The following is a 24,088-nucleotide window of genomic DNA, read 5'->3' as shown; positions in this document are numbered from 1 at the left end:
TTTCTCTTACATGCCTTCCTTCTCCCCACCCACAGCCTTTCCTAGACTTCCTCCTACCTGCAGCCTGCTTTCTTCTTTTTCCTCTGCTTCCTTTGATCTTCTTGGAGCACTTTAAGCCTGGTAGTCATCTACATTCCTCTTGGGTTTGTGATAAAGTCTAAAATTCATTATCAAGAGAAATTTCAGGCCGCCTCTCTCACTTCCTCATCTTCGGAGATGGCCCACACTCTGTGGAGTGTGTACCTACTTTTACTTTAACCTTAGCACCTAAACCCCACACACCTTGTGGCCTTTCTCTCGCCTTTTGAAACAGTCTACACTCTATGCAGTATGTATCTCTCTAAATAAACCTACCTTTACTCAAAAAAAAAAAAAAAATTTCAGCAAGAGTGGATTGTGTATATGAAAAAGAGAATAATTTACAGCAAACACCAATTGGCTTATAAGGAAAGAGTTACGTTACTGTACATGCAAATTTGCTTTTAGTGAAATGGTTTCAGATTAGTGTGTATTCACAAAAAACACGTAAAAATGTTTTGCAACCATGCCCAAATGCTTGGCAACGTGAAACCCTTCTGTTGGAAGAGGTCTGACCTTCTAAGGCTTTCACAACATGATTTCTCCTGCTCATTATCTTCCCCTGGGCTCCCTGTGCACCTGCAGCTCGCCTCACACAGACATCCACAGCCTGTGGAATGCACTCCCTCAGCTCCCGGTTTCTACCAGACTGCTTTGCACACTTCTGACGATAAAATCCTGGTCTTGCTTCATAGTGTAGCTCGCTTCCTTTTTCCATTTGTTTTTCACTAAGTACTTTGCCAACAGCTACTGTTTAATGTCCTCAGTTGTCATTTCATCAGAGATGATTATATTGATCACTCCTCCTTCCAGGTGTGCATGTGCATATCCTTTTCCTCATTAGACTGAAAGTAATGATCCATTCCCTGGAGCAGTGGTTTCCATAAATGACTGATCTGCAGACCAGTGCTAACTGGCTGCCAAAGAATATCCCCTGAGAAACTTATTAAAGCAGATTCTTGGACTGCATGGGAGAAGATCTCATAAATCTGAGTGTAAACAGGCCTAGCACGCAGGTGTAATATGGCAGTGATGGGTGCGACTCTGCAATCAGCACACTTAACAAGCTCCTGGTTGATTTTGATGCTGATCAATTGCTAGGTTGGGAAAAGCTGCCCCTAGAAAACCTAGCACAGAGCTCCGTGCCTAGCATGTGCTCATATGTTGTTAGCTGGACGCCTGTGGACTGGTGAGCTTGATCATAACATTATTGCTGTCTTATACCTGTGCTGTTTCTCTAAGTGGGCAAATAATACTGTTTGTGTCAGAGTCTGTGCCTATTTACATCATCTGTTCCTGACAATAACGTTTTGAAGTGGTATTCTTTTTATTTTTTAATGATGCAACCAGACCTTTATTAATAATGTCAACACGCAGTATTAACAGCAAGCCATAATAGCTCAATAATTAAGTCCATCCTGGGATGGGTATGGGACATTACCATAAATGTGCAGTTGCCAAATACATCATCAAACGAATATTCCTCACAACATACACTGTTCAAGGAGGATTTTAATATGGTGACAACCCTTTCACTATTTAAGACACTGTAAGGCTTATAAACGAATCATACTTACCAATGTCTTACCTTGTTTTAATTTGTTTAACTGTGGTTGTTCCTTTGTTATCTTTTTCTTTTATTTTTCCTTTTTCAGTTTTATTAGGTTGCAGTGGTACTCTTAGTGAGCATGAGAAATCTGAGGTTCCAAGGAACTTGTTTTAACGCACAGCTGTTGTAACACAGCAAGAACTAGAATCTGATCGGACTTTACACTCACAAGTCCATGACCTTTCAACTTACCAGAGGGTGTATATTGGTGGCTTGAATCTGGCTTGCAAATAGGTTTAATTTTTTTAAATTAAAAAGAAAAAAGCTGCCAACATTTCTAAATTGGGTATTTTGTATAAACATCTGGATTTCTGGCTTTTCTTGAGGGGAACAAAAAAAAGGCTTGGTAACACTGGGCCCACATTCCTGCATGGCAAGTCAAATGGAAGCTTTAGATGGCTGGACGCCCTAGAGCTCACCATAGTTCCCTCCTGTTCCCTCTTCTCATCCATAGCTGGAGACAGCTTCTCTTACGCTCTGTTCCCAACCTGGCCCCTATAAGCCTCTGAGTTTACAACTCCTGCGCTCTTATTTACTATCTTGTTTCCCGGGGTAGATGTCTGGCAAACCTAAAGACAGCCTCTTTTAATTGCTCTGTCTTGTATGGGTCTCTGATCATAGAGGTAGTTGCATTTGTGACTTCTTGGATTTCAAAACTAAGGAACCTGCTGGTACACCATCAAAGAAAACTGGAATCTCTGTTCCCTAAGCTACACATTCTGGCTGCAGCCTAGTAAAATTCTAAATTCGTAACCTTTAAAACAAGGAAAATGTGGCAATTCACCTACTTGCTCCAATGCAATGGTATCTACAATTAAGAAAAGAACCCATAGTGAGCAATGCCACCAAGTGGAAGAGAGATTCCATGTTGAATTGCCATGCTTACACAGAGAGGCTGGGGGGCTGAAGACCCCTCTCAACTTACAGGGCCATTCAGGAACTAAAAATAAAACGTCTGCCCATCTCTGCGTGCTGGTCCTTTTCAAGGCTGTATTTTGTTTTTCATTTCATTTAAACATTACTTATTTTCTATATTACTTAACCTCCTATGTGCCAGGAACAACATTTGAGATAAAAAGATGTTCAAGGTTGTCATTTAAAAAGCCAGAGACACTTTAGAAGCTGTGCTTCATTTCTGATGACTTTTTGGATCCTTCTTCTGTTTGTTGGTTTCCTTGAACAAGCACTATTGCTGCTGATTCGACATGTTTCATTCTATATATTTTTAATGTGTATTCCTGTTTTTTTGGAGAATGTGAGCAGAGGGCTATTAAATTCTTTTAGCATCAGTATAGCAAAGGAGTATGAAAATCTCTTTGTGAAACACGACTGACTTTCATGGGGGTAGGGTTTCACATTCATTGAACACTTACCAAGAAACTCTGCCAGGCACTTACAGACTTCATTTACTACCTAGAAGCCCCTGGGAAAGGTATTCTAATTTTAAACGCAAATGTGACTGAGGCTGAAGGACCCACAAGTCTAAATCTTCGACTCTTCTCAACCCTGTCAACTGCCTCCTTGGAGACCTCCTAGAAAGACAACCAGGGACATCCCTGGTTTCTCAGCGCCCCCTAGAAACCCAGGATCATCTCAAGGCATCATACAAATAAGAAATCTTCCTCTTCACCTCGTCTCCTAATCTGCAGGAAAACTACTGTGAAACCTCCTTCATCCATTCTCGGTTCCAAACAAGCAAGCTAGCCTTCTCCCCGACCCCTTCAATGCCTTCCAAACGATCTCCTAACAGGGATGTGAACCAAATTTAAATCAGTGTACCTGCTCACTGCAGGTATCTTGTTCTACCGCCAACAGTTTCCATCCTCTCAGAGAGGGAATGTCCACTCTATAAGTCAGGTAGGTACTATTTAAGAAGGAGGATTAAAACAGGGTCACAGAGAGGAAGGCTAAAGAATGTCTCTTTTATGTTTAGTTGTACAAAGGAAAAACAGCACATAGATGCATCCACAGTATTTAATTTATTTGGATAATAGTTACAGATAAACAGGTACACTCCATATACAATTACCAATACTTTTTATACAGTTCATATTTCAGAACATCAACACTATTTTATTTACACTCTATTTATATACATTAACATCTTTCTAAAGTCAGTGCATTGTCAACAAGTTTTATACAGTAATTTACAAGGTGAATGTAGTTAGTTAATTTAATAAATTTTCTGCTAGTCATGAATTAAAAAAAATTAATTACAACCAATATAACAAACACAGATCAAACAACATTAGTAGATTGTGCTACCTGCTTAAATAAAACATCTGTAAGGGAATTATTTAAAAGCTTCCACTGTTTCATGGGACTTGTCCAGGTAGGAATGGACAGATTTTATATATGGAAAATCACAAAACTATGAAGTCTGCATTCTGATTTCATATACCATTTAGGCCACTCCTTCCTACTTGCAATTATAGTTTTCTTCTATATAGGGTTTCAACTTAGGTAGCCATTTAAGACAATCTTTCCAAATGCTCTGAGAAGAACTGAATAGTAACCGGCCTTAGATATCAGAACACAAATGCTTCATTTCATTGGTACCTACTATCTATGAGGAAGTAAGGGCAATGGAATCTGATAATTAATGAGAATCAACTTCCAGGATTCAGATGAATAAAAAAAGATCACTGAAAAAAAGTGGAATAATTACTTCAAACACATATTTTAAAACAACACAGAAAAAAATTACTGCTTGAAATAAATAACATTTAAACTTTTGTTCCAGTCTTGAATTATCAGAGGAAAAAAAAATGAAGTGAGCAAAGAAACATAACTTTTGATGACCACTACTGTGAAATTAAAATAAAATAAAATAAAGTAAAAAGGACAAACATCAAAATTAAAAAAAAAAGGACATGCAAACAAAACAAAAGTTTACTTCCTAAAACCACCAATTTCATTAAAAATACTTACCCACTATCAATGCTTGGGATGTATTTTGTTTTTAAATTTAATATGATGGGGGAAAAATACCCCAATCAAGTTACTTTATAGCCCTTACAGCCATCAAATATGAACAAGTTTTGAAAAGTTCATTTGCACATATTCTTTTTTTTTTTAAAGTGCAAAACAAAGAAACAAAGAACAAACAGTCACTAGCTGTAAAATACCATTGAGCTTTGCTGCTGCTTTCCCTCTCAGAATTTCTTTGTGCAGCAGTGCCTGTAAAGATGGTACAAATATTGGCAGCTTCCCCCCACTCCCCACACTCAGCAATGGGGAGATACATTTTTGAGGGCCCCTGAAGTATCCTCAAGGTAAGCTGCCTCTGTCTGGAGGGCTGTGTTGGCTGGATTTCCCAGGATGCTTTTTTGTTTTTCCTACAGGGTCTCCCAACCAAGGCCCTGGGTAGAAGGCACACAGCTCTTAAGAGATTCTCCCTTTCAGACCGACTGCTTAAATATGCCTCTGCTACCAATGACTGGTTGTGTCTCAAACACAAAACAACAACAACAAAAAGCAATGAAGACACAGAAAGAGTGGGAAGATGGTTCAAAAAGTAAATCGAGAAATCTGTGTCCAAGCCACAAGAACCCTTTGCACACCTTCACGATCTTGCTTTCTCCATCTTATTAGTCAATACAATGGGATAAAACTTCAGGAAAAAGGAGGTAGCATATCATGTCGTCCCCAGACAACACTACAATTTTTTGTTTTACTTTGACTCCAAGGAAATTCTTAGTATTTTGTTATGATTATTGGTAAACTATACTCACTACATGTTTGTTCATATCTGGACAAGCACAATTTAGTTCTTATTTGGTCCCAGGTGGCTGGTGCCAAACCCTTTTGTTTACAGGCTAATGGTGGGCTCTGCCTGAAAGTTCTCTACCAGAGAGCTTGTGTGAGACACTTCCAAACAAAATTATTACTACTGTTCTGTTAACTGCTATTTTAATTAGGATTTTTATTTTGTGCTTCAGGGTCACAGGATAAAATAACTACATTTAGCTTGCCTTTCAGCGACGCTTTTGCCAAATGTCAGCTACTGGGAGTCACCTCCCTCATCAGCAGCCTGTCTAGCGGCCAGAGTGGTAGCTTTACTGCAACACACAGTACTTTCTGTAATCAGATTCGAAGTCTTCGTCCATGCTGCTTGTGTCTGCCATCTTTTTGCCATCGATCTTTGGCAGAAATTGTGCATAGTCGATCCCCTGCTGCTCATAGAAAAGAATGTAGGCAGAGTCGGTGTCAATTTCATCAGGGTGAAGTTCCTAGAGGAGAAAGAAAAGCCTTTAACAAAAAAGCCATCACTAGCTTGGCTCTTAATTCTTGCCAGGGAAGGGAGGACCAGTCCTCTTTAATTACTAAACCTGATTGCTTCCAATCAGCTTAATATTTTGGCTGTCTTGTGCCTGCTCCTAAAATAAAACCCAGTATTTTCAATGTTTGTTTCAGGGAAAATACTCAGACCATAGACAAGTCAAAAGAATGACAAAAAACAAAACTAAATACAAAATCCCATCAAATTCTAACAGCTCGAAAGACAAGAACTTATTCTCATCAACCTACACCTTCTTTTCCCTCACTGCTCATGTTTTCCTTGTCTCCCCCGCATATCACTTTTGTTCCTTTATGCTGAAGCCATCTACACACTGATTCTAACAGAAATAACTATTTTCTATTCAGGAGAAAACAAAACACATTATCTCTACAAATACCCTCCAGATCTGCTGACAGATTCAGTTTCTTTCATTCACAGATGGGAGATACTTACCTTACAGCTGCTGTCATTGTAACAGTACCACTTGCTGTTTGGGTTTTTGGCATAAGTGACATAATGGCCCCCGCCCAGAATTCCTGAATGGCACTGCAGGAGAGAAGAAGTGGAGGTATGTCAGTGGCTGACAGTACTCTGGCCAGGGCACAGCACCAGGATGCCAGCAGGAAAAGACTTACTGGAAAAAAAAAGTGTTTCCCTTTTCCCAAAAACAAATCAAAGAGGAAATGTCAAAATTCAAAAACTCTAAATCTTACCATTTTTATACTTGTAATTATTTTTGGAAAGCAAAAATTCCTTAGGAACACACAACTGTGAGTGGCCTGAACCTGTGACTCCAGTTACAATGATTATATGACTGTTCCCCTCATCACACTGTGAGCATCTTGGAGTCTATCTAAAAGCTCAAGGTTATCTACTGCCAACTTGGTCTACTGTCAAGTTCAAATAAGCAGGCCCTGAAAACATGATGAGTGAATGAATACGAACAAACAAACCACTGAAAAGTGCAGATCATTCTGAAAACCATACAACAAACCACTTACCGAAATTGCATATAGATTATAAATAGGCTTAACATGAACATCTTCTCTTTGGTCATCAGTGCTGTCTTCTTCACTGTGGTTCTCAAGCTGACCATTGCTGTAGCCATTGCCACATGCCTCATGCTCATAAAGGAATCCATTGGCCAAAGCTACTTCGTGGTCCTGCGGGGTGACCAGCTCAGGCTGGCTGCCCCCCAGCACATGTCCTCGGCTCAAGGCATCAGTCAGCTCACAAACTTGCCCAGCCCCATTCTCTTTGCTGGCATCCAAGTTCTCCTTACTACTCGACAGTTTATTTTTGCTGCCGATCTGGGGTAGCCGGAGCCTCCCTTTGCTTCTCCCTAAAGTCCGGGGGCTGCTGTTAGGGCTGCTGTTTTTGCTGGAGGGACAGCTGGTTCCACTTTTTCTTGATGAGGAAGGTGAACCTGTGAAAGGGGAAGAAGGAAAGATTCATAAATCCAAATGCCACAAGTTTAACCAGCCACCAAATGCTAACTGAAGCCAATTTCACAAGTGTACACCTAAAGGTAAAGACAGGGGTGTCCTGACTGGCTACTCTTTATTCCCATTATGTGGCCAATAAGTTGCACTCTTATCTTCCTCAGTGCCAAACCCCCCCAGAGGCAGCAATGTCCTGAAAATGTAAAATGCCACTAAGTACGGACCTAGAAAATAGTAGAAAGATAATTTAAGACAGATTCAGTTCAAAACAATATTTAACTAAGGAGTTTTACAAATACACATTCTTCTTCTTTGTTAAATTAGATTAAAAAATACAATCACCAATTACCAAGGACTCACTGTTGCTAGCACGACACTGAGAGCTCTCTCCCCCTATTTTCTCAACATCTCACAACAATCCTGTAAAGCAGCAGGTCTCAAACCTTTTGGTCACAGCTCCCCACCCCATTATATACCCTTAAAAATTGTCCAGGGCCCCTAGGACTTTTGTTCATGTGGGTTATATCTATCAACATTTACCACATTAGAAATTAAAACTGAGGGATTTAAAAAAATACAATACGCAAGCACACAGTTCACTGACAATATCACATGCAATGCTGGCTGACTCCACTGTACGGTTGTGCGAGTGACAAGGCAGATACTGTCTCAGAATTTTTATGAAAATAGTTCCTGTCCTCCAGGCTCCCTGAAAGGGTCTCAGGGACCCTCTACGGGTTCCCAGGTGATACTCTGAGAACCTCTGCTTAAGTATGAAAAGTATCTTTCATGATCACCAAATGTCAGGCATTATGGAAAGTGCTTTACTCTTGATATATGAAATCCTCACACTCTGTGAACTTAGTGCTATTTTTTATTTTACAAATGAGAAAATGGATTTAGTGAGGGTGTATCTCTTGCTACAAGTCACAGAGCTCAAATTTAGATCAGTCTGATTCCAGATAGGTTCCTTGTACCTCACTAAGCTGCTGCTCCAGAGTAGAAGACAGGGAAACAGACAGCCTAGAGGGGTCCCAGGAGGGCCCGTCTCAGGGTGATGCCTGGCTCCATGCAGTCCCCCGGCCTCCTCCTCACCTTTAGGGCTACTGACGGTGTTTGCACTGAGTGAGGATGGGCTCTTGCTCAGGAGCACACTGTCTTCCCCAGCTGAGTTCGGAGCATCCACTTTCTTCACCTCTCCTGTTGGAACCCTGGGGTCAGAGAGGTCGTCCCCCTGGGGTGTGAGTGGTTTGCGCTGACAGAGGGCTGGGTCTCTCGGCACCAGAAAAGCACTAGGGTCAAAACTTTCACGAGGAAATTTAACAATTTTCTGTGATTTTATCCACCGACCATTTACAAACTGAAATCGTTTGAGGTGAATAATCTGGAGAAGAAAATATAAAAAACACTTGCAACAAAGAGTTCTGAAGATATTAAAAAAACATTAAAAAAACAACAACAAAGCTGGGTCTAATACATGTAAATGTTCACAAAATATATAACATAACTTTTTTTACCCCCAAGAATATATTTTATTATGTAACAAAGTTATCAGTTGGGCCAGTGCCCTTCAGCTATGTGGCTGACATGGTATAACCCCCCCATTTCATAGTCTGTGTGTATCCAAAACTCTCTCCCAAATTTCTTCAACATCCTAAGAGCCTATAATTGCATGTTCTCTGGGCTTGTGGTGCACACGGACCTTTACTTCTCTCCAACATCATAAAAAACCCAGTCACAAATACACTCATGAGGATAGAAGACTGTATTTAATGTTCTGAAGGAAAACAGAGGTGTTTTTTTTACAGATGAAGCTTATGTCATCCCCAGTAGGACTCTCCTTTCTTACTACATCCTTTGGCTGCTCCAGGGAGCTTCACTGTTCTGAAGAGCTTAAGAAGTTCCCTTCATCTTTCTGGCTTCTCTTCTCCTTTTCAAGAGCAATGAATTCCTCTAGCCTTACCCAGTGTTACTACGCTCTCTGTTGTGGTCACAGATGTTTGGGTTGCTACCTCTACCCTAAATGCTTAACAATTTTGTTACGTACTCTACGTAAAGAGGGTTTCTTCCTAAGGGGCATGCTGGTGACTGGGTTTAACAGAAGCCCACCAAGTTCTCAGCCTAATATTTTATTCCTCAGAAACATGGTTTTTTAAATGCCCATACTTCACGATATGTGATGGCTATATGAGTACATACAGTTGTCAAAACTCATCAAACTACACATTTAAGATCTACTAATTTAATTTCATGTTAACTATACTTCAATTAAAAAAAAAAAAACCACAGACACGTTCCCCTTTCCCACTTACCTGTTCCCAGGCCTGCCCCTGTGCTCTGCTTCCCTTCCCTCAATTCTCATCCCTGGAGCTAGTTAGTAATTTCTTGTGCATCCTTCCCTGAGAAGTTGCTCTGGTCTAAGCTGTTCATGGTCTCACAGAATAGTAGGAAGAAGCCATGAACAAAAAGATACACACAAGGACTAGTTAAAATACACCAGTGCCTCATAGTGACTTTGTTTTTTTTCAGTGACATTTGATATGATACTTCCACCCTTAAGGAAAAAACTCTCTTAAATGAATAGGAAGATTTGACACTGCAAACTCTCTTGACAAGCAAGAGGAGAGTCTCCTAACCCAGGAATGGAGAAGGCAGAAGTAATCCAGTGGAAACGAATACGTAAGCTGCAGTGCGCTTGTGCACACACACACCCCAGCAGTGTGCTGTGGCCACGTGACCAAGCCTGGTGGGACCGGAGGCTCGGGCCCAGGTGCTCCTCTGTAGCTCATAAAGCGGAAGCATAAAGCTTCCCCTCTCCCTGGAGCCAGAAGTGCCTCCACCTTCTCCTGAAGCTCAAATTCACCAGGTTGTCCCAGCTGTGGCACTTCTCACATACTGGCCGTAACTGGAGCCACTGGTCTACACGGCTTCTCTCCCCTTCTAGGCTGTGCGCTGTCCAGGAGCAGAGGCAGCAAATACCTGTAGCACAGTTCACCTCTGTGTGACCCCACACAGCAAAAGCGCTTTGAACACTGCTGCAGGGAGGGACTTATTCTCTAAACCCATCATTTGTTCATGGCTTCTTTCCTCTGAGCCAGACTCCTGCTCCCTCAGAGGCGGGGCTGTGACCTACCAGGATGGGCGGGAGCCTCCAGAGATCCAGCTTCTTGGTTGCCAAGCAGTGTGTCTTACACTTGGAGCAGTAGTACATCTCATTCTCCCCGAGCTCCTCCTCACTGGTGAAAGCGCGGAGGCAGCTGTCCAGGTTGATGGGCTCGGCTTGCGCTCGCCGACTCTGTTCCACACTCTCGTGCTCATCTACAACCTACAGGTGGAGGGAACAGGGGAGATGGGGGAAGGGGCGGAAGGGAGGGAGTTTAAAACGGTCACCTGGCCGTGCATTGTCCTCTAGGGGACTCAACTTCATTTTACTTTACACGAGGAAAAACATACAACCCAAACTCGAGTCTGAGCAGAGCATCTGCGCATTTATTCACAAACATCACATCAATAATAATATTCTTGGGCAAATTTCTATTTACGTGACCCTAGCTATTTGGGAAAAATTTCTGCATCCTTCAAAATGACAAACAAAAACAATCAAGGAATTGCCTGTTTATTTTACAGTTTCAAAATCCGAAAACAGCTTATATGTGAGCTGGCCCTCTCAAGGGTTAGAGATTAGGCCATTTACTTTTTAACATTATTATTAGTATGCTGCAGGCTTTACAGGGACCAGGAGAAATAGTATCACTGGAACAGACGCCAGATCCGCATTAAATAAGAAAGGATACACACAAAGCTCACCTTGAGAAGACAACATCAGGGTGTTAAAACCACAGGCTACAACTTATTTGCATATTGATGCCCGAGAGTTATCAGAATACTGTGTGTATCATTATGACTCCTGTCTCTTGATGCATTTTTATCTGAGATGGCAATAAAAGGAACAGCAGGCACAAAAAAGCCGGATTTTGCTGCGAAGACCTTTAACACCTGCCCAAACCTCTGTGGTCCCGTTAACCAGCATGCTATGCTTTGGGGCAAGAAGGAGGTAAGTTTAGGAAAGGAGAGAGCAAAGGCAGGGGTAGGTGTGTAAGGATGTATGTTGGGAGGTGGCGTGGGAATCAGGAGGAGGGAGACAAGGAGGAACCCAGAACGTGACAGAAAGGAAGAACTTGGTGCTCTCCAATTCTTGGCTGCTGCTTAATAAGCAATCAAGAACCAGAGCAGGGCAGGCACAGTAAGACTATGAATGACCGTGAGACTTCACACAGGGATCACATCCCAGGGTGGGGCCCGGACAACAAGTACAACAATGAATGCCTCTCCTTTTGGCAAAGGTCACATACATGTCCTTGTCATCCCTTCCGGGGGTGAATAGCTTTCTTTGCCTGAGGCAATTTCCCTCATGTTTTCCTTCCTGAAGTCATGGTTTAGAACAGGTTTTCAGAGGTGGCTTTTTTCCTACATGAGAAGGTGGCTGAGTAATAGGCTGTCACTTTTTTTTTTTTTGTATATATGTATTTTTTATTGAAGTATAGTCAGTTTACAACGCTGTCAATTTCTGGTGTGTAGCATAATGTTTCAGTCATTCATGAACATACATATATTCATTTTCATATTCTTTTTAAACCTGTTACCACAAGATATAGAATACAGTTCCCTGTGCTATACAGCATGAATTTGTTGTTTATGGTCAAATGCTCTTATAAACTTTTATCAAGGCTGGGGTTGATGAGGCAATGAAGGGTTTTGGCACTGTATCATCAACCATTTTAAAAGGGGAACTTAGAGGAAACCTATTTTTCGGAAAGGGAAATCCGGTTTGATCTTGAGTCACTAACTTCTTTTTATTTTTGTTTTGTTTTTGTTTTTTGCGTTTTTAAAAATTGAAGTATACTCAGTTTATAATGTGTCAATTTCTGATGTACAGCATAATGTTTTAGTCGTACATACAAATACATATATTCATTTTCATGTTCTTTATAGGTTACTACAAGATTGAATATAGTTCCCGGTGCTATACAGTAAAAACTAGCTGTCTATACTAACTTTTCTTTTCTTTTTAAAAATTTAATCAATTACTCAAAAAATTGAAGTATAGTCAGTTACAATATACCAGTTTCTAGTGTACAGCACACCGTCCCAGTCATGCACATACATACATATATTCGTTTTCATATTCTTTTTCATTAAAGGTTTTACACTAATTTCTTTTCTGATACAAAAACTCACGTCATCTTCAGGGCTGGTCATCCAAGGGAAAAACTGACATGCTTCAAGAGGAAACATGCCGTATTATGGGGGTTAGAATCAGAGTAGAAAAAAAGGTGTATCAAATGGAGCAGCGTCTCTTTTCTCACAGTCAGTTAAACATTATCTATATCATCTCTACCAGGGATGCTTTATGGCCAACCACAAATTACAGCAAGCTAGTAAAGAATGTTGATTTTTACTGACCATATTTTATACAGAACACACAGACATAGATACAGAGCTTGATGGAGACAGGGAGGAAAAAGATGATGGATTAAAAAAGCATACTCGTAGATGACAATAAGTTTTATTTATTAAGAGAAATTCCCTAAATGACAAAGATTCCTTTTGCCTCCTAGGATCCAATTCCAGATCCTCTATGATTATTCAAATAGCCTAAGTTACTTATTGGCACCCTCTTCCGTTTTTTCTAAGTCGCTTGGAAGTTCATCCTAGCAGGGGTGGGTATAGCTCAGTGGTAGAGTGTGTGCTTAACATCCATGAGTTCCTGGGTTCCATCCCCAGCACCAACATTTAAAAAAAAAAAAAAAAGCTCATCATTAGCCCAAAACATAAGGGCATGAAGTAATAGCTTTCATACATTATAAGACTATTAGAAAAAGAGGGAGATCTAAGAAGTTACCTAGCTTAATTTTCTATTGAGGAGTGTGAGGTCCAAACAGGGAATTGCCTGTTTTTGCCGCCCTCCTTACCAAATAAAACATTCACATATAAATTCTGGAAAGCAGAGGAAAACGTAATTTTCTTTTATGTTCTGAATACAAAGGCAAACTGTCAAAATATTGACAGATTTTCTTCTATCCTTTCTTTTTATATTGAATAGATTTCTCAGTATATCCAATTTTATATCTTGCTTTATAAAAAACTTTACATGATATTATAAGTATGTCCCCATACCTGTTAGTAAAAACTCCTTGTAATCATCATTTTCAATGACTGCGTAATATTTTATCCGATTACTATATCACGCTTTATTTAACCACTCCTCTAATGTGGGACAAATATAAATGGCTTCAAATTATTTTTGAGTTATTTTTTTTAAAGTGATTTGTTGTTGTTGTTAGTGGAGGTACTGGAAAATGAACCCACAACCTTGTGCATGCTAAGCATGTGTTCTACCACTGAGCTGCACCCCACCTGCCATTATTTTTTTTTACTATTCCAACAAATGTTATGAAGAAATTTGTCAGTAAATCACAGAGTATTCTCCTTGGATAGGTTCTTAAAGGGGAATCACTGGAATAAAAAACATAAAACATTTGGGCAGTAATCTCAATTTTGAACCAAGGTATCTCCTTTGTCTACGTGACTTTCCAAGCACATGCAGAAACCACATGTAGGAAGAAATTAGTCATGTGGCGCCATTTCCCAGCAAGGAAGGATATCTCAACAGCAACTTGGTTTCCATGGTATCTTAAGAGCATCACTGAAAGTGGAAGTGGGGTGAGATTTAATAGGTCACATAGGCCCTTCTTCCTATAAAGATGTCCTCCAGAGCTTTACAGACTGCACATTGGGCTTGTTAAAAATGGAAAGAGGAGGGCAAGGGGTATAGCTCAGTGGTGGAGTGGGTGCTCAGCGTGCATGAGGGCCTGGGTTCAATCCCTAGTGCCTTCATTAAGAGAAACAACAACAACAACAAAAGGGGGGAAAGAGATTTACAGCCAAATTTTTTGTCTTTGACAGGAGTATCTTGTCACAATAACGTCCTGTCCGATTTTGTGCTGATGAAGATTTAAGAGCATCTCTTTCAATTGCTAAAATTTTCCCTCTTCAGACGAAGCATGGCTGAGGTATTGAATCACCCTGTTACAGTGAGCATAACCTGCTAGGACATCAACTTCCCTTCTGTTCCCTTTAGCCCAGGGATCTTTCATTTGGCAAATATCCACAAAGAACACTCATCCTTGACCAGTGAGAGCTTAGGGGTGTGTGGGGGCATATTTAGGGATTCAAATAGGGAATTTGGTCTGGAATCGGTAGCTCCCCCACTCCTCAGTAGCACTAAAAAGACAGAAAAGTCAATTCTCATTACTAACTTGTCTAAAGGGAACACCTTAAGAAATAGCGGAGGAAACCTCCATCAAGAGTCATATAATGAAAAAATGCTCAATATCACTAATTATCAGAGAAATGCAAATCAAAACTAAGATGAGGTATCACCTCACACCAGTCAGAATGACCATCATTTAAAAATCCACAAATGACAAATGCTGGAGAGGCTGTGAAGAAAAGGGAACCCTCCTACACTGCTGGTGGGAATGCAGTTTGGTGCAGCCACTGTGGAAAACAGTATGGAGATTCCTCAAAAGACTAGGAATAGACTTCCCACATAACCCAGGAATCCCGCTCCTGGGCATATAGCCACAAGGAACCCTACTTCAAAAAGACACCTGCACCCCAATGTTCATAGCAGCACTATTTACAATAGCCAAGACATGGAAACAGCCTAAATGTCCATCAGTGGATGACTGGATAAAGAAGATGTGGTATATTTATACAATGGAATACTATTCAGCCATAAAAATGACAACATAACACCATTTGCAGCAACATGGATGCTCCTGGAGAATATCATTCTAAGTGAAGTAAGCAGAAAGAGAAAGAAAAATACGAGATTGCTCATATGTGGAATGTAAAAAAAAAAAAACAGAACATAAATACAAACAGAAACAGACTCACAGACATAGAATACTAACTTGCAAACTTGTGGTTGCCAAGGGGGTGGGACGTGGGAAGGGACAGACTGGGAGTTCGAAATTTGTAGATACTGACAGGCATATGCAGAATAGATAAACAAGATTATACTGTATAGCACAGGGAAATATATACAAGAACTTATGGTAGCTCACAGTGAAAAAAAAAATGTGACAATGAATATACATATGTTAATGTATAACTGAAAAATTGTGCTCTACACTGGAATTTGACACAACATTGTAAAACAGTTATAACTCAATAAAATATGTAAAAAAAAAAAAAGACATGCAAAAGGCACTATAATTCTTCATGTGACTAAATCAGCTCCTTTGATTCCGTTGCTTTTACTTCTCCATCAGATTCTTCATATCTCTACCCACAAGCTACCTAGTCAATCCACCCTTCAAATTTGGGGAACATTTTTAGGTATGGAGTTAGTATTCCTTTTGAAGTTACATTTTCAAAATTTAAAAACTGCTCTGGCCAGAGAGTGGCAGTAGAGGAATGCTAAGTGAGAAGACCAGGCACGGAGATGTACTCTTAGGTGCCCAGTCTGGAAACATTCAATATTTTCTCTAAGTTTTCTGATCACTGTGCCCATTAAAGGCAGCAGCTATAGCCCTGGAATGCATTTGAGCTAAGTAAGAGTGGTCACCAAGTGCTACAGCTTCAATAATCGTTAACAAACAGGCAGAGAGGTTGGTTATGCTTGGTATCTCATGGCCAGAGAATATAACTTCTTAATTACACCCAGAGTTTTATTTCAGGAATTACTTATTATTAGTATTTTTGAAATTCAATGCCTCAATACAATTAACTCTACAAGTGGGAAAGCTGAAACATCCATAAAATTAGTCAACACATTTAAGTGCTATAGAGAATGCCAATGAAGGTATTCCTGGCTGTCCTTAAACTGTCTGAAAATAGAAATGATATGATACAGTTAAACTGGGGGAAAATTTTACACATAAAAACCACTGCCTTACAGCGACCTTTCTGTGTACTCACCCTTTCCTGTGATGTTTGGTAGCGGAGGTGAAGGGCTGTGGGATCCCAATCCACAGCAATGTAGGCGTTTCCAATGAAAGCTCTGTCTTCCCCACAGTCAATTTTACAGCCTCTGCAAAACCTAAAGGGGGGAGAAAGATCTGCTGAGGAAGGAATAATTACGAAGGAATCCAGATTTTCTTTATCAGAAGTATTCTCCCTTTCTACTTCTCTGTTCTACTTCTTGGGCCTCACAATTGGGCATGGGCTTCTAACTGCAGACTGATAAGTGCATGAGTATGTATTAGTAAGCGTTATTATTTCAGGGAATCATGCTTATCACTTCTCAAGTCTTTGGTTTTTCAAAGCACTTGATAACCATTTGTTAACCCACATGAATACGTGGACTTTATGGCAAATAAATGATATGGGAATTGGATATTTGAGATCATGCACCTCTCAAGAAATTCTAAATTTAGTTTTTAATGCTTAGCAGTAGGGCAATTTATCTAACATAACAACACCTATTTCCTTGTTTGTACAATGGCACATTAAATAGACATATATAAGAATTTATGGGGGGGCGGGGACCATGACAAAGGCCATGGTTCCAATGCCTAGGCAGACTCAGTTTGCTAAGGCTATTACGTTTTCTGAAGGCTGACTTCCATACTCGGGCATTTCCTAAGTTGGAACAGTAATGACCAATCAATCTCCGTAACTCTTCTAAAAACCAAAAACAGACTTCCAGCAAGGTCCAGTACACAGACTATATTCTGCTGGGCTCAGAATCGCTAAACTGATTGATATCTAAGGAGCAGATGGTACAGAATGATAAATGTTGATCATAAACCTGAATCTGGTGAGCACTGTAGCATTTACAAAACCAGCTGAGTCTCAAGAGCAGAACTTCGCTGTAGACCTTATAGGGAAGAGATGAACGAAGAATTCCTACATTTATTTCAAGTATCTCATTCTTCACTGCTGCTTCCAAAAACTGGAAACCTTGTGGAAAAGGTATACTATATGAAGCTGCAATTCTACTAAAGACGTTCTTTTGCAGAAGGTCACCTTACCTATACCATGGGCACCAAGCACAGGAGTTCCCATCTTTCTGCACAACTCGGAGCGTGAATGGATATTGGTAACCCATACTGTCATCACTGAAACAGAACATAAACCAAAGAGTATAAGAAACTTTTCTTATTTGAGGTCTCTTTCATCTTCTCCTGAAGTGACCCCAGAAAGGGGCAGCTGCCATGGCAGTATGCTCACACCGCCGGCTCAGTGCTGGTCATCCGAAGCCACTAACCGCAGCCCTGTACAACCACACTCAGGGCTTCCTCCTCACAGAGCGGGAGACACATCAGACTGCCAGATGTCTCTAAGAGGGTCCATGTGGTCCGTGCAAATTTTATAAAATAAGCTAATTATGAAACCAAACACTAATTATCCTTCAGCCCTAATTCTATCAGAAGATTTAATTCACATTAAACTAAAATAATTAGACCTTCTCCATGACAAGAACATTGATACACCACAGAAGGCTGAATGGTCATGATGGTTTTCAGAGGAGTTGACTGACTGTATATTTAGAAGCCTCTTTAATCAAAACCCCTGATGTGGTACATAGTAGGTTATCTTTTCCTTGCCTTAACTATCTAAAACTGTAAGTTACATAACATTTTTAGAGTAATGTCTTAACTGCAAGATAGCTTGTGAGTTCTCCAACTTTTAAAAAAGTTTATTCATCCTTGCCCTAATAAGAAGCAAAGCAAGGAATACAACATAAGAGCAATATACATAATGGATCATTTGGCAATTTGAAGTGGCCATGACATGGCTGCTGAAGGTAATGAAATCATGATAAGGGCCAAAGTGAGTGTCGCATCTGTCACAGCAGTTCCCAGCTTCCCACTAACTTACTGACTGAATGATTATTCATAGAACATGCTGTCGTGCCCATGCCATCATGTCAATGGTAACCAGATCAATGGTAAGTGAAAAATCCAGAGAGAGAGCAAAACCACCAGGGAGCACTCTGGCAGGGAACTGTGCAGCACCTGTCTTCTAAACACCTTCTTGACCTTATTGCTCTAACTGAAACCTAGCTTTCCTGAGGACACTGCTTTCCACTTGCTTCTTAAACGCTGACTGTCGCCTCACAGATCCCAGGACCTGGAGGTGATACGGGTCTCCTCCCTATCCCTCTTTATCACTTCTAGATGGTATTTCTCCTTCCTTCTCTTTCTAAAAAATTCTGGTTTCTCTGTAGCATGAGCTATTGAATTATACCTGCGATTCCTCCCTAGTAGAGACATCTCTACTTTATTCACTGAAGATTTTAGCACCTGGTTCACTGTTTTTCTCTCCGTCACTTCTGTTATTACCCTTGGTGACTTCAACATCAATGTAACTTATCCAACGACACCAAGGCCTTCTCTCCTCCAACAATCATTTCCTCCATTCTACATGATCCACCCTCTCCAATGGTCATATTCTAGATCTTGCCAAACGGCTGCTGAAGGTAATGAAACGACGATAAGGACTTTGACACCTCCGAAAATCTCAATTTCCAATATTCTAATTTGCAGCAACCATCTCTTAGATTCTTGGATCACTTACTCAAAGTACCGCTACTCTAACAATTCTTTGACCCAGCAGAAACCTCTAAATCACTGCCCTCAAATCCTCACTTTCCTCCTTAACCACTGTCCCTCAAACTAATCACCTTTTGTATAGACTGTCAACTTCAGGAATTTGTCCATTTAGTCTAAATTTTCAAATTTATTGACATAAACACTCAGAAAAGTAGAGAATTGTACAATGAACATCACCCAACTATAATAATCATCACCTCTTGACCATTCCTATTTTATCTATACCTTTACCTAGCCCCACTAGATTCTTCTATTTCATTTTTTAAAACTGCGGTAAAATATACATAAAATTCACAATTTAATCATTTTAAGTGTACAATTCAGAGGCATTCACAATGTTGTGCAACTATCTATCTCCAGAACCTGTCTTCCCAAACAGAAACTCTTTATTAGCAATAACAAATTCGTCTGCTCCCTCCCCTCCAGACTTTGTTAACCTCTAATCTACTTTCTGTCTACAAATTTGCCTATTTGAGATACCTCATAAAAGTGGAATCATACACTATTTGTCCTTTTGTGTCTGGCTTATTTCACTTAGTATAAGGTTTTCAAGGTTTCATGTGTTATAGTATGTATCAGAACTCCATCCCTTTTTATGGCTGAGTAATACTCCACTTATGTATATACCACATTTTGTTTATCCATTTATCTGTTGATGGACTTTGGGACTGTTTGCACCTCTTGGCTATTGTGATGTACTAGATACTTCTGAATAAAATCAGAGGCATTTAATCATTTTCATTCATAAATATTTCAGTGTGTTATCTCTAAAAGATAAGCTTTTTTAAAAAGTGAAAGCAAGTTTATTTAGAGAGCTACACACTCCACAGACAGAGTGGGGTCTGTCTCACTCAGAAGGGAAAACGGCTTAGAAGAATACATATTCCATAGGCAGAATTTGGGCCATCTCGGAAAGGTGAGAGGGAGAGAGACCAAGAGGTGTGGGGGTGTTTAGTTTACAGTAAAAGCAGATACACACTCCAAAGACAGAGTGCGGGCCGTCTCAAAAGGCAAGAGAGAGAGAAGCTCTTATTATCCTTTAAATGTCTGCAAGATAATCTTTTCTTTAACCTACTTTAACCTGTGTGCCTTCATCTACACCACCCCACTAGCACAGTTTTTGCAAAGGTCTCCAAAGACTGCCATTTTATCAAATCCACTGGTCAATTCCTAGTCCTCTTACTCAATCTCTCTGTAGCATCTGAAACTGATCAGTCACACTCCTTACTCCTGATTTTCTTCTTCCGTTACTGGCTGTTCTTTCTCAATTTCCTTTGTTGCCCCTCCATCCATTATTCAACCTTTAAATGCTGGAATGCATCAGGAATTAGATCGTGGGCATCTTCTCTGACTCTTACTCTCTAAATAACATCATCTGGTCTCAGGGCTTTAAATACCAACCATTTGTTGATGACACATATTTATATCTCTAGGAAAGGAATTAAGTCATTTCCCACTTGAAAATACAACACACATCTTAAATTTAACTTGATTCCTGTCATTGCTTACCCAAACCTACTCCTTCTCCAGTCTTCCTCATTGCATTAAGTGGTATCACCATTCACAAACGATTGTTCAGGCTAAAAGCCTAGCTTAGATTTCTCCTCCCCTCATACTCTGTATCTGATTCATTAGCAAGCTCTGGGAAAAGCCCTCATCTAGAAGTCCTTTAATTCAATTAGATTTTCACTTCAAATTTAATCTTGCCCTACTGTTATTTTTACTAAACACAACTTTCATCAATTAAATCACTTATCTATTATTTGCAGTTTTCCTCTAAAATTTACTTACCTTAAACCTCATCCTAATCATCAAAACACCCCCATACCATAACAAATAACCTATCAGCAAAAAGAATGTCTTTACTTAGTTAACACAGAAGCAGAACTCTCATTTGCACCATGATAGCAAGAAAATAATCTACAATTTAAATGAGATATAAATAAGACAACATAACCCCAAGGATTCTTAGAAGTAAATACATTTACTAATCCAATAGAACAGTGGTAAGAGGAACGGAAAGAAAACACAAGATGTTTATTTCCTTTACCTAGACTTATGAAATCATTCCATGTTAAAATGACATGGTATGGAAATAATCCAACTGAACCATCTGTTACGGCATGAGACTTTTCCAGAGTTTATGTATAGACATGTATAGTATTGCTCCCATTCTGAATTTCAGAGAGTTGAGATGGTACAAATTTCCTATTGAACTCATACTACTTCTGTAATTACAGAAGCCAAAGATACTACCTGAAGCATTTAAAATACTAGCAGGAGAGATTTATTTAAGAGATCAGAGAATAAAAGGATTATTAGAAACTGGAAAGTCTAGGTGATGAGAGGAAGGTGTATGATCTTGCCTACTCAAAAGACCAAACCAAATGGTTGAACTCTATGTTCTCTGGATGGGTCTTCAGAGAGTGGTTAACCTGACATGGGACATGTACTATAAATCACACATAAATTCTTCTTCTACAGTCTGGAAACCACAGGTCTAGGAAGATGCACTGAACTCACCAATCCTGAGCATGATTACTGGCTTCCTGAGGTGGGAGTGGGCTGGCTAATCGAGATACTTGAATCCAAACCGCATCATACAGGTCTTTCTTCCGGGTGTGCACAGTACATGGAACAATCAGCGGCATTCCAAAGAGGCTAGGGCGATTCTTCTGAGATGACAGGAAATACAGTTCTGTCCTCATCTGTGTGTACAAACAAGAGAGAGCTAAGAAGACAGGCCTCCGATTCCTCCCTTTTGTTCTTCTAAGACTGCCAACAGCAAGCATCACTACCATTTTCAAATTAGTCACTACCACACTTTTCTTTATTTATGAAGAGAATGGTCATTCAAAGTGGGGTCATGGAAATGCTGAGGTATTGCCAATTCCAGACTGGCTGTCTGTCTACCAGACTTGGGTTTTCAGCATTTAATATTGTCAGAGTACGTAGTTTTCTCTGATAGATATTTCTGACACAGACTGAATCATATGTAAAAAGATTAAAAATCGTATTTTTAATTACATGATAGAAGGTAAACTTAAAATATTTGCTTTAAGTATGTTAAGAAGTCTTCTGTATTTCTTAACATGGAGATACTGCACAGAATTAGCTTGGAAACAGTGGCTTAAAACAAAAGTTTAGTATAATAGAAAGGTTGATAGGAATTGCAGGATTACTCAAAAAAATTGCTGCGCACTTGGACATTTAATTCTTTAAGTTTGGTCTTTATGTAGTAGAGAAGCTAAACCAACAACTTATAAATTCAGTAATTTCTAAGTGAAAAGACTCTCTTATTTCAGATTCTCAAGTAATTTATTTTGCTGTTACTCACTTAAGCTTAGCTAGTTATGTGATTTTAAGATACCAACTCATGTGTTGGTAGTTACATTATTATAGGACCCACAGAAATGTGGACAGAGTTCAGAACAACTTTTTAAAAAGATCTAAAAACTTAGATTACTTCTCTCCTTAAACTTCTACTTTTCTTCCATTCCAACTCTCAGCAGATGACTTATTTTGACTTACTTTACTAAACAAACGAGATCAATCAAGTCACTTTTTCCTCTACTCTTTTCAGTGTATCTCTTTTTTAAGCCCACACAATTAGCATGCTCTTGAAGGTAATTTCTCCCAGAGACCTCCAGCCCATACCTGCTCAGTTCCTCATGGGAAAATGCTCCCAGATTCTTTTTTTTTTTTAAATTGAAGTATAGCTGATTTGCAGTACTGTGTTAGTTTCAAGTGTACAGCAAAGTGATTCGGTTTTATATATATATGCACATATATATATTTTTCTCATTCTTTTCACCCCCGATTCTTTCCCATTATAGGCTATTACAAGATAATGAATATAGTTCCCTGTGCTATATATCCAGTAAATCCTTGTTGTTTATCTATTTCATTGTGTTTTTGTCTTTGTTTACTTTTTTATTAAAAGAAATTTTTTTGCAGGAAGGAGGTAGTTTTACTGATTTCTAGAGGAGGTACTGGGGATTGAACCCAGGACCTTGTATATGTGAAGCATGTGCTCTACCACTTGAGCTATACCCTTCCCCCTTTCTTATTATTTTTTATGTTTATCTGCTTTATATAAGGCATGCTCCCAGCTGTACTGCACCAGGAATTCTCCTTTTGCTCTCTCCTATCAATTTTTTCTCTAATCTGAAGAAACGCACTTGACCTAACTGTGCTAATGTCTCACCCTATTTCTTCACCTGGTCACACAGCCAGACTTTTCAGTTTTCATTCTTTTTGACGTCTCTGGCCCATGTGACCACTTCTTTCTTTCTTTTCCGAAACTGACATTCCTTTATTGTATCAATACAACACTATTATTTCTCCCTTTACTCTCTGAATATTCTTGCCTATGTTACCTTGCCTTACTCCTCTTCTTTTTCTATCTTGTAGAAGGGAGTAGAAGAAAAACTACTTTCAAAGTAATTCAACCATGAGATCAAAGGGTCTGAAAGAAGAAAGTGGCAATGAAAATGAAGAACAAATGGTAAATTCAAGCAGTATTTTGAAAAAGAAATTAAAAGGCATAGAGATATATTGAATATAGGGTTTTAGATGAGAAGGGGGAAAAAAAATCTAAAAACACTCCCAGCCTTTAGCTTTTAGCATGGAAGAACGGTGGGGCCTTTCACATAAATAATGGGGAAAAAAAGAGCTGACCTGGGACAGACAGATAGTAAAATCAGTTTTAGGCATTCCCCAAAGCAGCTCCTAGGTCATGAAGGAAACTACAAATGGGACTGGTTAAAAGGTGAACATATAGAGCTGAATATGGCTGTATGGTCCAATAATTACAAAAACCTGTATATAAGAGTATTTATCTTTAGCATTTACCAAGCACTTTATATAACATATACATGATAATTGAAGAGAGTTTTCTAAGAAAGATGAAAAAATAAACCAAAACAAAAACAAACCAGAGTTCTTAATGTGTGATCTGATAAAGCCTAGTTGAAAAAAAAAAAAAAAACATAGGGAAATGCATGAATCACCCCAATTATTTTAGCTGATGGGGCCAGTTCGAGCTGTG

The 24,088-nt window shown here is 39.5% G+C and overlaps 1 protein-coding gene and 1 long non-coding RNA gene across 4 annotated transcripts in view; both read right to left on the bottom strand.

Annotated features, from left to right (window-relative positions):
* The window catches only part of LOC135323192 (uncharacterized), a 30,820-nt gene extending 30,521 nt beyond the window's left edge, over positions 1-299 (bottom strand). For both annotated transcript variants that reach the window (XR_010384442.1, XR_010384441.1), the window contains exon 1: positions 58-299. This is a non-coding gene — a long non-coding RNA (uncharacterized LOC135323192). The remainder of the gene's footprint in view (positions 1-57) is intronic.
* Positions 300-4,692: 4,393 nt separating this feature from the next.
* The window catches only part of USP32 (ubiquitin specific peptidase 32), a 166,706-nt gene continuing 147,310 nt past the window's right edge, over positions 4,693-24,088 (bottom strand). For both annotated transcript variants that reach the window (XM_064494998.1, XM_064494999.1), the window contains exons 27-34: positions 21,562-21,746; positions 17,455-17,541; positions 16,400-16,520; positions 10,545-10,736; positions 8,507-8,795; positions 6,971-7,395; positions 6,423-6,515; positions 4,693-5,919 (exon numbers count right to left, since the gene is read on the bottom strand). In XM_064494998.1, the coding sequence (XP_064351068.1) occupies positions 5,746-5,919; positions 6,423-6,515; positions 6,971-7,395; positions 8,507-8,795; positions 10,545-10,736; positions 16,400-16,520; positions 17,455-17,541; positions 21,562-21,746 (1,566 nt within the window). In that variant the 3' untranslated portion in view covers positions 4,693-5,745. The remainder of the gene's footprint in view (positions 5,920-6,422; positions 6,516-6,970; positions 7,396-8,506; positions 8,796-10,544; positions 10,737-16,399; positions 16,521-17,454; positions 17,542-21,561; positions 21,747-24,088) is intronic.

This window comes from Camelus dromedarius, chromosome 16 (assembly GCF_036321535.1).
Source record: "Camelus dromedarius isolate mCamDro1 chromosome 16, mCamDro1.pat, whole genome shotgun sequence".
Taxonomy (NCBI): Eukaryota; Metazoa; Chordata; class Mammalia; order Artiodactyla; family Camelidae; genus Camelus; species Camelus dromedarius.
This window is presented reverse-complemented; position numbering and strand designations above follow the sequence as displayed.